This window comes from Pygoscelis adeliae, unplaced genomic scaffold, assembly GCF_000699105.1.
Source record: "Pygoscelis adeliae isolate BGI_AS28 unplaced genomic scaffold, ASM69910v1 Scaffold106, whole genome shotgun sequence".
Classification (NCBI taxonomy): Eukaryota; Metazoa; Chordata; class Aves; order Sphenisciformes; family Spheniscidae; genus Pygoscelis; species Pygoscelis adeliae.
In genome coordinates this window covers 1400702-1415698 of record NW_008824939.1, presented here as the reverse complement: position 1 = coordinate 1415698, position 14997 = coordinate 1400702, and the positions used below count along the sequence as shown (strand labels likewise).

Here is a 14997-nt window from a genome sequence, read left to right as displayed (position 1 = left end):
CTGCCCCCCCTGCAGCCGCAGCGGTGGGGGATGTGGCACGTCGCGGTGCTGCCGGGGTCTAGCTCATTCCTGATGCCGCTGTTTGTCGCTGAGTTTTGAAGAGATTTATTGGCTGACTCTTGCTAAGCCACGCTTGAGTAATCCGAGCTGCTGCGCGCCGTGGTGAAGCCCGGAGGGGGGGAACGTCACTCCCTCTGGCAGCGGAGCAACATTAGTCTTCCAGCCCTCTAACCATCACTACAGCGTCGGAAGCTGCCGGGTCACAGCCATTTGCTTTGGAAAATTGGCGATGTTTGGTGCTAGAGATCGATTACCCTTGTAATCTTCCCCCCCCCACCTCCTCCTGCTTACCCCTCCCCTACCCGCCCCAGACAATAGCGTCCGAGCTCCTCCGGGAAAAAAATAGAAAAGAAAGCAAGGAAAGAAAGAAAAAGAAAGAAACTGAGGGATGGATCTGACTCCAATAGGAAAAGCGTGTATCTAGAAGTGGTGCTAATGGGAAGAGATTTCCGAGCTCCAGAGGACGATGATTTGTCACAAAGGGTAGCTGGCTCGGTGCTTTGGGCTGGAGCCGTGTAGGAGATCCTTGGAGAAGTCATTGTGCACAGAAAACCGAAGACCTGTACAAACATGCCTGTTCGCAGAGGTCATGTGGCACCACAAAATACATTTTTGGGTACAATCATACGAAAATTTGAAGGGCAAAGTAAGTTCTCTCTTTCTATCTATTTTGCTACAGTAGTTTGATTCTGCTTGTGACTAAATGGACAGCAGCTCCAGACTATTTTAAGTTTGTAGCTTGTAAAGAAAACCCCAGAGGTAAGGAGGGGATCCCTAGCAGGAGTAACACTGTTTTTGATCTAGAATACAGATTATCGACTTGAATTACTGGGCTTTTTTTCCCCCCATTTCAAGGACTAGTTTTTATCTTTGACTGTATCCATATTGTATAGCTATAGAAGTTACATCTCTTACCTTGTTCTGAACTGGTGAGATGGCTCTAACAGCAGAGTGTACAATCTTGTTGCCTGTGCAATGTCTAAAAAATCAGCTGGATTTATTATTGTTGTTGTTAGTATTATTATTAATTATCATTGTCTTTTCAAAATAAAGCAGAACAGTCAGACTTTGATTTAGAGGAAACATAATACGCAGAGGAGTTATTAAAGGGAAAATACTCTCTTACCTTGTTGTCATGACTGCATTTTAATATAGCTGTCAAATATTTCTGCTTTGTTTATGCAAGCCTAAAATATCTATCAAACCAGTGCAAATGCATCCTCAGGGAGAGTCTGAGAGATCTTTTCCAATGCAGCAGTTTACTACCTGTCGAGGAGGCTGAAGCTGAAGTGCTTTTCCTGGCCGGAACTCTGGTTTACTGTTAACAGTAAGAGGGTAACACTTGATGCTTAAGATGAATTTCATTTAGAAACAGCAGTTTTGATATATGTACATTTATTTAAATATTTAGCATATTTTTAGTATCAGTCTGGTGCAAACCGTTACAGCTAACTCCGGTTTATATACTTCATTATACTTAAACCCATGTTACCAATTTAATATTTATATTATTTGAGAAAAAAAATTAAGACAGTGTTTGTAGTCCTAATTTATCTAAATGCTAAGTCAGTGTTGCTACTCGAGTAAAATTTTTATGCAGTAAAGTGTATATATTTTGAAGAGAACAAAGCACTACCTACTAACTAGGCAAGTGATAGTGAAAATTCAGCATGATTGAAAGACAGTAGAAAAAACAAGAATGAAAGCTATATTTCTCTCTCCAAATATTTCACTGTGTTCAAAGACAGAATATTTTTAAAATTTTCAAGACTTGTACTGCTAACTTGGTGCCACATAAAAAGTCTTTTATAAAGCAAGGGACCTACTAGTGTGATTAAGTAAGCAGAAATTCATGTTATTAACAGTAAATGTATCAAAGCTGCACATTTATAATTACAATGGGAATAGTGTGTTATAGTGGTAAACAGAAACAAATGAAATAACAATTGAAAATGTTTGAACCTTTCTGTCAGGTGAGGGTTTGGGAAAGGATGATGGACTGAGGCACAGAACTTCAGCGGACTGTGCAAAATGTTTCCAACATCACAATCTTTGGTTTTCATGTACCTTCACACTCCTTTTTTTTTTACTAAGGAATATTTTCTTTTATAAATGCAACTTCTAAAATAATCACAGAGGGAAACAAAATTATTGTGTTCTTTTTTAGATAGTTTTGTTAAAATACTGACTATAAACTTGCTGTCATTCACCTCGATGAAAATCCCTACAGAGTAGACTGAGCTGGTCGGACCTTATCCCAGGAAGCCCTTCACTTGAGTAGAGCCCCCTTCCCGAGGCCCCACTTCCCCCCAAAAGAAGCTACTAACTTGTCAAGGACTTTCCTGGAGTTACGGCTGACAGGATGGCGCTCATCACCTGGGTTTCAGTGAAGCTAAAAAAGACAAAATTTTGAAGTCAAAAGGAGTTTTGCAAAAGACTTGCATAATCTGGTTTTATTTCCTTAAAAGACAACTATCTTCATCTTTAATGTATTCTAAACCTATTGAAGTTTCTTAAAAGCTATGGATCAAATTAGCTACCTTAAATGACTGAAAATCTCTGCATTTCAGGCATCCCAGGGAAAAGAAGGGCTGTTTAGCATCCATCCAGGCAGTCGACACTTTATGAAATGTTGAAAGAGTACTAAAAAATGCATCACTTTCTTTTATTGCAGATAAAAAATTCATCATTGCTAATGCTAGAGTGCAGAATTGTGCTATCATCTACTGCAATGATGGGTTCTGTGAGATGACCGGGTTCTCCAGGCCAGATGTCATGCAGAAACCTTGCACCTGTGATTTTCTTCATGGGCCAGAGACCAAAAGACATCATATTGCCCAAATTGCTCAAGCACTGCTGGGGTCAGAGGAGAGGAAAGTAGAAGTCACCTATTATCACAAAGATGGTAAAGTCTGGTTTTATTTGCAAGACTTTTTGTGTGTTTGGTTATCAGTTGATTGGTAAAAGAAGTGTGTATGATCTGCCGGCCAGACCCTTTGCTGGAGCAGTGTTGTAATTTCTTCGAAGTCCAGTGAAGTGCACTTACGTATACCAGTAAGGGAATCTGCCCTGAAAGTGGTGGGTGTATAGAGTGTATCACTGTACGCTGACTCTAACAGCTGAATGAAGCTAGCACTGTCTTTGCAAATGTTGAACAAAAGTTCTCCTCTCGGTTGGTTTAAAGCAGATCTAAGTCTCCTAAAGTAAACAGCCCTACAATAATGAACAGGTAACACAAGCATAGGGGGGACATCCTGTGAATGTTAATTTTTATGAACTGTTTCATCTCACAGGACACAGGAATGGTGTATTGGTTTCAGGGGCTTAACTCTGCCTGCCTCACACAATTGGAACCATGCCTTGATTTAATGCAGTATTTTACTGGGAAAAGTACAAGGTTAAAAGTAGCAAAAAATGGCCTATCACGAAGAAAGCATTAGCTTATAAAGAAAGGGACAAGTCTTTTTCAGAGATGAGTATTGTGAAGTTGGAGTACCTGCAACTGAACCATAGAAGTTGTCCTAGAATTGTGTTGTCAGAGTAAAAATTCTGGGATGGCTAAACTACAAAGAGTTTCCCTGTTATTCAGTGAAGACTCATTATATAACTGTTAACACTATTGCTGATATAAGGAAGAATGGCTAAATCTGCTATGCTGATGCTTTTTTCCTGTTAAGAGCATAAAATGGATAAACGACTGTATTTGCAGATTAAAAAATGCATACACATGAAAACTAATTATGATACATAATAGTTATATGTAGGGGTTTGGGGTTTTTTTCCTAATTACCTAGGGTTATTTACAGAAATATCCGTCTTTCAAACAAATCCAAGTAACGGCTAAGTGTGATGTACCTTATTCTGTCTTCTGCTGTGTACACTCTTGGGAGAAGGAAAAGGAAATTCATATTCAAATGCTGAGCTTAAATTAGTTCTGGAGAAGCGCCAGTGTGTTGTTTGCATCAATTTTAGAATCACATGCAATGGATGCTCTCGCATTTTAAAGTCACAGAGTTAAACCCTGTTCTCAATAATTCTGTTGTTATTTCGGAGAAACTTAAGTAATATTATTTTTAGCTTAGGCTGGTATAATTCAGATAGGACTCAGGCCAACCATTCTACCGACGCTACCAATATTTAAGCATATTCTTCTTAGCACATTCTCAGTAGAGTCCTTTATTCTTAGATCTGATTCAGTGGTCTGGAGCAGATTTTGGTGAAGATTTGTTGTTGTAGCTGTGCCTTGAACATAGATTTCTCAGGAGAACTGACACTGTGTCTCTTTTACACATCTAGCCTGTGTTTGTTTTAACTTGGTGTGTGTTAAAAATAATATTGCAAAAGAAGAATGTCATTGCTAACTTTCACAGCCACCAGCCTGGACTGTTTTGAGATCTGGTCGTTTATAAGTACCTCAGTCTCCCAAGATATTAGGAAAGAGGGAAAGGCGCTTAACTAAAGTACTGCTTATCTGTCAATTACCATAAATATATATTTTTCTAAAATGCTGAAATCTGGCATCATGCAACACACCATAATCTGTTTGAGGCAAACCAAAGTAAAACTGTCTGTAAAAATTGCCTTATCTTTTGTAAATAGTTTTGAATTTTGAAGCACATTATAAATGAGAGTTATGGATTATTCAGTGTAAACAATCTTATGCATAAGGGTTCTCAGTAACTTTGCTTCTGTGAATAGTTTCTTTAAATTACTAGACCATATATTTGAAGGTTAAGGAATTTCAAAAGCTACAGACAACAGTTCTAGACAAATTTGAGTTGAATGCCTCAAAATTTTACTGGTCAAAATGTGAGCAGGATTTACCGTGTGCACTATATGCACTGCTAAATTTAAACAAATACAGGTGAATTGTTTTGAATTGTAAATATAATTTAAAATATCAAGTCACTGATTACAGGCAAAAGTCGACAAAATACAAGATAGGTCTGACACTCAAATGTGTAAATGTCTGACAACTTGATCATTTGTATGTACAGACTTTTTTGTTTCATTCCACATAATGTTCCATTTCTTTACAAAATGTGATAAAAAGATCTGAAGTTTATGTGGTATCATAAAATTGAAACTACCTCTATGATGGATATAATAAACGCCAGTAAACATATTCTATAGTTATTCTAAATTCCTGAAAAGATATGCTTCACTTTTCATCTTCGCTTCTTCACTTACTTCACTTTTTCAAATTTGCAAATTTGTTTTTGCAATGTATGGAATATATATATTCACGCTGTAGATAACACACACTGTATATTATAGCAATATACAGAATGGTGATACCTAACAAGCGCTTCCTCCAGGTTGTGAAGCAAAATGAATTTAAAGAATTTTCTAAAAATCTGAGAGTCTAGTGCCTGGTTAGTAGCTTATTTTGTACTGTGTGCTGTGAGTGAATATGAGAATATTTGAAGAGGTCAATACCAGCACAGTTAGAAATGTAACTTTCTCCATGTGAGTAACCCAAGTAACTCCAATGAACTACCCGCTGCTTGAAAGTTTGATTTGACATTATATTTCATAGCCACCCATTGTATAATATTTAACATAATACTAAGCATACAGAGGAGGACGGCAGCTCATGAAGGTGTGAATCGCTTGAGGTTCCACCGACAGGAGTTTCTGAAGACCATATTGTACAGTCCCGCATAAATGCCCAGTGAATTGCAAATAAAACCTTATTCCACATCACACTATCATTTACTCTACATAAGCCACTGATAATATTAAAAATTATTTTAATATTTCACAGTAAAGCAAATGTCAGTGGGATCATATATCCCCTCACTTATAAAGCTAATCTGTCATCAGAAGTCCAGCAATGCAGATATCAGAAAGGGAATCACTCTATAACTAATGCTTTTTCTATTTAATCCTAAATACCACCTCACATAGTTCCAAAATGTCACAGCTTTAAAGTTCAACTTAAAAGGAAATTCTTGCACTAGAAAAATGGCATTGCATGCATACTGGGAAATAGGATTCTGATGTTCTCTACTGATCTATAGTCCACTTTTCTAGATGAAAGAAAGTGCAAGTTTTTGAGTTTTAAACGTCTTGATGAGGCAAGACTGAATGCTGCTGTTTGTTCACCGCTTTAAGGTTTAGGCCAGATCACACGCTTGAAGAAAAGGGGGCAGAAGGACAGGAAAAAATTTGTAGCAGGTTGATTTTCAGAAAATGGCTGTTGCTTGAATCTACACTGCCTTAAACACGGCAGACAGAAGATGCGGTGGTCAAAGGGGAATGCAAATTCGATGTATCATGGTTTTATAAATGTGTTACCTAGACTTGGCACGTTTCCCTTTCCACTGTGCAGTGTGGGGAGGGTGCAGAGGAGAGGGGGAGAGTACTTGTGATAGCTTTGTGTAATTATTTAGATGGCATGGAGGTGGGATGCCAGCATTACTTACGCACCCAGCAGGCCCTGTCCCAACCACACCGGTGCCCTGTCTTCACAGAAGTTTTTAATGTTTGCAGCTAAAAGCCTTACTAGCTCCTCTTGCAGTGTTTGTATCAGAATAAGGTTGTTAATATAGCCTACATTTGGTTTTAGTTTCTCCTCACTCCTTTTTCCTTTTCGAAGCGTATTTACACAATCCAGGCAAAGTTCTAGTCCTCTGTCCTGTTAGAGTAGTGCCACAGTAGGTGATTACATACTTATCAAAAGAATGAATTACTACTGAGAAAAATGGTTAATGGGAACAGATGGATGTCAAAACTAAGGGTCCAAATTTATAGGTTCTCATCACAGAAGAAGCTCCACAAACATCACTGGATGTACTCGTGGTATTAAAGACTCAGTAAATGTCTTTTTTAATGTAAACATCCCTTTTTAAAAAGAACAATAGATAAATACAGACAAATCACAAGAACTATTATTTTGAAACAGATTTTTTTTTAAAGTCTTACCCATTAGGCATTAACATCTGCTTAATTCAAAAATTATACTCTGATATCAAAGTAGCAGTATAGTATATTGCTCACTATCTTACAATTTCATTTTCACAAATCATATAGCTATATGATCTGTATTATAGTTGAAGGTAAGATATTGTTTATACAGAATATCAATTCTTTCTTTAATAAAGTTATTTGTGGTGAAAATATTTGACAGCTCTTCCTTTGAGGACTCCATTTTGCAGTTTAAGTCATTATTGCATAAATCATTCTTGACAGCTGTAAAATATTGCTTGAGGTGGTAAAGCTGTAAAGCTTTTGACATAAAAAGTATAATTATTTGGGGATTGAGAATGGATGTATGATAATCAGAAAGGATTGTATCACACTGAATACTTTTTTACTTCTTACTCTACGTTTTGTGAACAACAGTGGGCTATATCTAAGCTTACAGAGTATACTTGTTAAAGGCAGGTAGGGAGATCATTTAAGCTTCCCCTGTACACGTCAGATATTCTAGGGATAAGAAGCACTACAGAAGAGTCTAGGTTTGAGCAAAGATAAGATTAAGCAATTATTTGCAGAGTGTTTACAAACCTCACAAATTACTTGCCACTTACCCCGTTTGAGAAATGTAATTTGCTACATTTGACTGCAAATTAAACATATTTGTATTTTCAAAACACATAAGATTCCAAACTAAGATTTTTAAGGCTTTCTAAGCTCTTTTTTGAGGATAAGAAAATAAAAAAATGTGTAAACATACTGACAAAAGAAAGTGAAAATGGTATTAAGTGTTCTAAAATAGAAAGATCACGACTTCATTTAGAAGGTCATCGTCTAGACTTCAGCCAGCATAGGCGTTTTATCACCTGTTTGTCTTCTATAAATGCTGTGAACCTACCGATCAATTAAAAATACAACTGAAAAGAAAGACCCTTGCATGTATGTCAAGTCCCTTTAGATTAGCTCTAACATGAGGGTCAGCAAGCGCAGTTTTGACTATAGATTCAATGCCTTAACCAGAGCTGATGAGAAAGGTCAATGAATCAAGTCACTGTCTAATACCCTGCTGCTGTAGTTGTTCTTGGTTTAAGAAATACTATCTGACTGCATTTTGATAGTTACGCCCCAACAAAAAGCTGCCCAAAAATCATGTCTTAATGCAAGTTTTTTCCAAATATGCTTAAAAAAAAACCCCTTGGATCAAATCCCGAATGTTAATGAAGGTGTTGAACTATTGGAAATGGATGACCTTTTCTTATGTCTGTAGTGTAATATTTCTACCTTAGGTTTTACTACTTGTTCTAAGAGACAAGGCTGTCCCTTGTCCCATTCAGTATTACTGTTTTTGCAACAGGGAGCACCATCAGCAGCGAGCTGATACCTCAATGATCTCATTTACCCATCCCCATTTAGTTATGGCTCCTGTGCCTGCCCAGGACTGTGGGTCACTTCTTATGCACATTTCACATGGGATACCTAATGATTATGATAAAGCAGCTCTCAGATATACTAAGTAGGTTTATTTATGGGCCAATTTCAATCATATTTTTCAATTCCTTGGCTTTCCAATATATTCTTTTTTCTTCTCAGGTTAAGATGAATTTATTTTCTATAAGAAGAGGGCTTTTATAGAAGATCATTTTTCCCATTCATGTATTCCTGCTAATGAGAGACAGTATCTGAATAAAAAGGAACAAAAATTAAATTGCCTTTACAATTATTCTCTTTGTCAGTGTTTAGGGTCAGAAAGGTATGATTAAATATATCTAATTTTAACAAATAATGAAAAATACAACTGCTATTATTATAGCTACTGCATCTTTAACAGAAAAAATCTTACTCAGTTTGGAAAAATCTCTTCTGACACTTTTAAGTTCCTCCATGGCACTAATAAAAAACCTGCAGGCTACTGGATCAGGAGGAGTCTTTCATTTCAGTGCAGTGTCCAGAGGGAACTCTTCTGCCACTGGACTTCCACCGTACAGTTTTACAGCAGGATTCAGAAAGTCACGGGGTCAACTTACACTAATCAAGGGACCCAAATTTCCCTTGCTTGATCTACAAAGAATCAACGATTGCTGACTTTAAAGAAGAGAGTCCCACAGTGGTAAGAAAGGTGTCACATTCTGGAGTCAAATGGCACTAGAAGGTTACGATATGATACACGTACTCAAAATTAAAGTTTTTCTAAGCTGTTTAGAATGATAATATCCTATGGAGAAGAGTTTCATCTTTTAATTAGGCATTGCCTGACAAAGTTTTTTATCTGCTTTGAATACGTTCCTTTCAGTTTTAGTGAAAGCTATTTTGGTTTTGGGTTATGAGACGAAAAGAACAGAAGCTGTTAGTCTATTTTTTGGTGTGGTTTCACATGATTTTATTGTGTCCTCCTTCCATCTTCAGTATGCATCCTTTTTAACGTTACATTCTGATAAGAGAGTTATTCCATACTCCTAATTTGCATTACTGATTGGTTCTTTCTCTTCTCCACCAAATTGGCCCCTATATCAAAAAGAGATGCAGAGAGCAAATCAGACATCATACCTTGCAATAGACATGAGGGAAGAGCAACTGCTTTTCTAGTAGCAGCCTTATGCATGTTTGGTACTATACAAACTTCAGAACATCACACTTCGAATAGTACCAGTCTTGACATCGGTGCTGTTCTCTCTGGTTTCAAGCAATGGAAAGAGAATAGTGGTGTGGATTAGATTTTATCTTAGTGGTTTCAAGTCCAGTTTTAAAGTGTTCCCTACATATTTGACTCAGTGTATGACTCAGTCTATGTGCTAGACAGTCCATATTCTTCCCAGCTTCCCAGCTAAGTATGGAAAAAACTTAATCAAGGAGTATAGGATTCAGAGTAGTAAGACCAAGCTGACTATGGAAATTGCTAACGCGCTCTGGAAACTGCATATCTCAAAAGCAATCAGAACTGTAGCTGTGAACCTAGATCTAGGCAGAGCAGATGCATGACAATGACAGTGAGGTAATGTGGCTCTATAGTTACAGCTGGTTTCACACAGTGTACATCTCTGAAAGTTCACATCTCTGAGGTGAGAAGTACTGGTGTTATAATTTTCTCTAGCTTGAACTTTTTAGTCTAGTATACTGTTTTTGTTTTAAAGGCAATAACATACATATTTGAATTATTTCTTAGAAATCAAAATAAAATTTCATTTGGGAAGCAGAATTGCAGCCATCACTAGTCACAAAATGCTTTTTGACCTCCAGCATTTCCATAGGTACTCCATTTTAAGCTCCCTCACCAACTTTCTGGTACAATATAGCCTTTTCATTTCTATTTTTTTTAATTCATTAATTCTGTAATCACAGTGAAATCTCATCAGTAAAGATCACCACAAAGGATACCAAAATTCAATCTGAAAAAAAGTCAAAGTAAACAGTATAAAGGGGAGGTCCTCTTGTCTTTTTCTGTTTCGTTAACGAGACTCTAGTTATAGATCTCATTATACCTAGTTTTGATAATGCCCTTGATCACAGCACTGAAACGTTATCCACAAAAAGAATATATTCCAGCTTCATTGTTAACAAAAAGCCATCATATCATCAAAACCTAAAGGTGGTGTTTAAATGTCAACATTATTAATGTATTTCATTGCTCATAGTTGAGTGGGAATGACCAGAAGAAAGCTTAGGCCAGAAATCACAGCTGCCTTCGCTACTTCCCTACCTGCTGAAATTTCTTGCTTTCCCGTCCTTGTTCCTCCATAGTTCCATAGCCAATAGTAATGCTTTCTTTTACATTTTGCCGTGACCTCATTTAAATCCCTGATTTGCCACATGAGACTGCAGTGGAAACCAGAAAGTCTTGCCTAAATTGTCAGTTCAGTTCACAGAGGTAAACAAGAGTTTACTTCAAATACCGGGAAATTAGGATTTATCATAATACCCAAATACACTGATCCTTGACAGTATCAATTTATGAAATGTTGGCCTCTTTAGAGCAAATGCATGGGACTATATAGTAACTGATTATTTCTGTTCCTAGAAGCACTAAAGGCTTGAGAGCAAGATATCAATACCTGCACACACAGGTCTTGGCTTGTGTATCCACAGCTTTCACAGAATTAAACTGCAAAATTTAATTTCTGCAACACTAAATATCCTGATCTAAGGTATTAGAGCACTGCTGGTAGAGACATATTGTGCCATTGCTAAGTAGTATTAGCTGGATCTGAGCTGCTACATACAAAGACAACAAGTTATGAAAGAAACATGCAAAACACAGACAAAACCTTCCTCCATTTTAATCTACAGGGTAGAGAGGCAGAGATCACTTCAGAACAAGGATAGACATATATTAGGGTTTTTGCCTTTGTCTTATACCTAGGCTGCTTGAAAAGCAGTTAATCATCATGTAAATATGTTTCATCACTAACACACATGTTCTAAAGCACTTATTCCCAGCTGTTCTCAGACTTTGGAGTCTGTGCCCCTTTGAGATTATTTATTTCTTAGAGCATTCTCTGCTGATTTTCATTCAAATCAATGCAAGTGTATGTCTGAAAATAGCTTGCAAATTTCCTCCTTTCAAAACTCATTTGTGCCAATCTGCTTTACTCCTTCCTCTCTGGAAAAAATGCCAGATAATCTCATTAGTATTTTGCATGTTTATGGCTGTTGTACAAGAAAGCATTTCTTTTTATACTTTCAAAAGAACATGAAACTCAGTAGTCCATAAATCCTATTGTCATGGTATTTAAGGTAAAATACTGTTGCAGTTCTGTCTACTTGCTTGAAAAATGGCTTTCAATTCACAAATGGGAAAGAAAGAAAGAAAACCTGAAGTCCACGTCATTTTAAATAATGATAATAAAAGAAAGGAAAATGTGTTCCTTTTTTTCCATCATAAGTGCCCAGCATTATTTTTGCATGATAAAATGTACCAGGAATCAATTTAACACTAAAGTCCATCCAACAGAAATGACAACACTTCCCAAAAGGACTATTTCTGGAGTCAGGGACAACATACCATATTATGTGAGAGAATAACAGCCTTGAAGTACAAAACCAGGTATCTATAAATCAATATCTGAGCCTTCTCTGTGGATTAATGGAGCGGCTCATGAACTGATGTGAAAGACAGCCTATGTATAATGTTAATCCTGAGTCAGTCCATGCTGGTCCATAGTTCAGAGCATCCTTAGTGCTTCTGTAAGTTATACTGATTGCTTATGGCAACAAGAATATGAGGTGGCACAGAAGCGGCTTTAGTGTTTTACCCACAGAGTTTCAGAGAAAAGTTTTGTAGAGGGATAAAGCAGAGTTTGAGTACTGTTTGTGGGTGACCACAAAACTGTATTAAGACATTGTTTCTCTTTATCCTAAAACTTGCAAATCCCTTCTCTCATGTCAGGAGTAGAACTGGGGTCTAAGGAGCTGCTCCCAAATGCTCAAAACGTTAATTAAAAACTACTAACTGCTACTGCCGCTACAAACAGAGTTAGTGCCTGATATGTGTGATGTTTGTAGATCAGGCGCTAGGTGCAGGTGGCATCCGCCTTCTCTGGTTACTGTTTATTTAAAGAGGAAAAAAGGGGAAGGAATACATGGTCCACAGACAACTATTCTTCCTAGCTGACAGGTATGCAATTCTATTTTATAAAAATAACTACACAAACCAAGAATATTACAGCTGAGGGAGCTTTTCAATAGACCACGCAGGTCTGTTTACATTCATTTCTGGTTGTCTTTTGACCTCATTTGTAAAAAAACCAGATCCTACAGAAGCAGAATTGCCAGTAGTGTCACTGTCTCTGCAGAACTCAACATATGCAAAACGTAATTATTAGCCAGATAAATACATTCTGTGTGGCTGCTTGTATTTCAAACATGATTTCTCTCACATTTGAATGTGCAAGAGCATTTGTCCCTGCTTCATGGGAACTGAGTGAATTGTTTCCCTTTTCAGTAATATTTTGGTCTTACTCCCTTTTCCTTTCACCTTGGGATCATTTTCCTGTAAATAAAAAAAGTTGTGAATAAAGCACTTTATTTCCACTTTCTGAGGAATTTAAGAAAATGTATCAACTAGTTTTTGAAATGATGGAGAAATATTTCTACATGTTTAACCTTGATTGTTACCTGGAAAACAGATTATCCAAAATTTTTTTGCCCCTTAGGGGCCACAGGCACTAAAATATCAGACAACTAAAGTGTCATAGTTACGAAGATCACACTGAGGTTCAGTTACTCCAGGGGAAATGACTGACCTGAACTTTTGCATGTAAAAGCAAATTTAGGACTAGATTTTCAATTATATATATTGTTCCATATATATATTATAAAAGGGCATTTCTCCCTCTCAAGAGGTTTAACAACCACTTTGAGGAGCTGCCAAAATTACCTCCTACCCCATCACCGAATCATAGAATACAAACTGATATTCTATAGTTCACAACAGTTTTACTAATAAAAAATTATTCTTATTAAATACATTCAGTCACAGGAAGTCTGAACTGAACAACAAATTAAAGTGACTCCTAATGAGCTGATTGACTAATGCAGTGAGTCTCTTACCTTGAAAGACAGATTATTCTTGAAAAGCTCACAGTTCCAAACCATCACTCTCTCCTGTAGTTTGCACTATCCTCCTCTCTTTCCTAAGATGGTACACCAAGGTTGCACTGTAACATTTCCCAGTATAGACAAGAGCATTGTGTATGTATAAATAAATGCTACAAAAAACCCCAACCCCAACATGATCAAGTTGATGAAATGGATAACAGAGTGAGAATAGGAAATGATATTCAACGGGGAATAGTTCTGTAAAACAATCTTTAATAGCAATTGCACTGAATAGGAATTATTCTTAAATGCGTATCTCAGACCACAGGCCAGGTCCGAGAAAAGAGACACCCTGGGATGATGCAGTTGTGTGCATGTCTCTGTCCTGTCTCTAATAAGGGATAATTTCTAGAGGAACAACATCTTCTGTTAGAGAGGATACACACTGTAATGATCCTCAAGTGCTAGAATGGGGTTAGAGACAGCTGGGGTTATTCTGAATGGCAGAAGGGGCCAAACTGCTTCCTTCTCTTGCCACAGGGTTAAAGAATGCAGAGGTGGAATCAAGTCCTGTTCATCTTTTTCCCATGTAAGCCCCGTATCAAGTTCAGCCCTCAGGGTTTCCAAATTTGATACAGAAAATAGAACTGCCAAATAAATGACAAAGAAAAAAATATAGGAGGCATGGTTAAGAAAGTTCAGTGGCTGCTAAGCTCACAATTTTTCCAAACAGACAAACTTACCATTTGCAAGTGTCACATTGGACTTTGTTGTGATAGTTGTAGCACTTATTCAGGAGAACCATGAATCAGTCATACAGAGCCTATGAATCATTCTTAAGCCACATTGACATTTTAAAAGAAAGCAAAACTGTATTTTATTGGAGCATTATTTGTCTTCAGCTGGTGCTGCATGTATCATATAATGAACAAGGCTTTACTTCCTTCCCAAAACAAAAACCTCCCACTTTCCAAACATTCAAATAACTAAAATTTCATTAGACTCCAGCTTGATTCAGCTTTTTAAGTGTGTATAATGGAGTCTGTCCTCCATGATCCTGAATACTTGTGAGAGTTACATAAACTTACCAACAGGAAAATGGACATTTCTGCAGGATATAATACATCTGTTCAGATTCAACTAGCTCATCTCTAAACTTGGTATATTAACCAGGGATATTCTCATAACGTAGTTTAGATTGTAACTTTTTCCTCTCTTGGATTTCACCCTTTGTTTGTATCTTGTTTTTTAGAAACTGGCACAATCTGTATAACAAGTAATGCTTTGTTTCACATGAGAATCTTTAAATAGCAATCACTCAGCCGTGTTTGCTTTCGGAAAGCGTTCTGTTAGCATGGCACATATTCTAACTCATATATAACATTTTACCATTCCAGTATGGCAAAGAAGTCCTTTTGTTAGATTGGTCTTTTATAGCCACCATATTTTCATAGAATCAAGAAGAATTTAGGTCAGGAGGAGACT

The 14997-nt window shown here is 37.1% G+C and overlaps 1 protein-coding gene across 1 annotated transcript in view; it reads left to right on the top strand.

The window, feature by feature from the left end:
- The first annotated feature begins 440 nt into the window (after positions 1-440).
- Positions 441-14997, top strand: part of KCNH7 (potassium voltage-gated channel, subfamily H (eag-related), member 7) — a 245497-nt gene continuing 230940 nt past the window's right edge. The window contains exons 1-2 of the mRNA XM_009325389.1: positions 441-706; positions 2735-2965. Coding sequence (XP_009323664.1) covers positions 631-706; positions 2735-2965 — 307 coding nt within the window. The 5' untranslated portion in view covers positions 441-630. The remainder of the gene's footprint in view (positions 707-2734; positions 2966-14997) is intronic.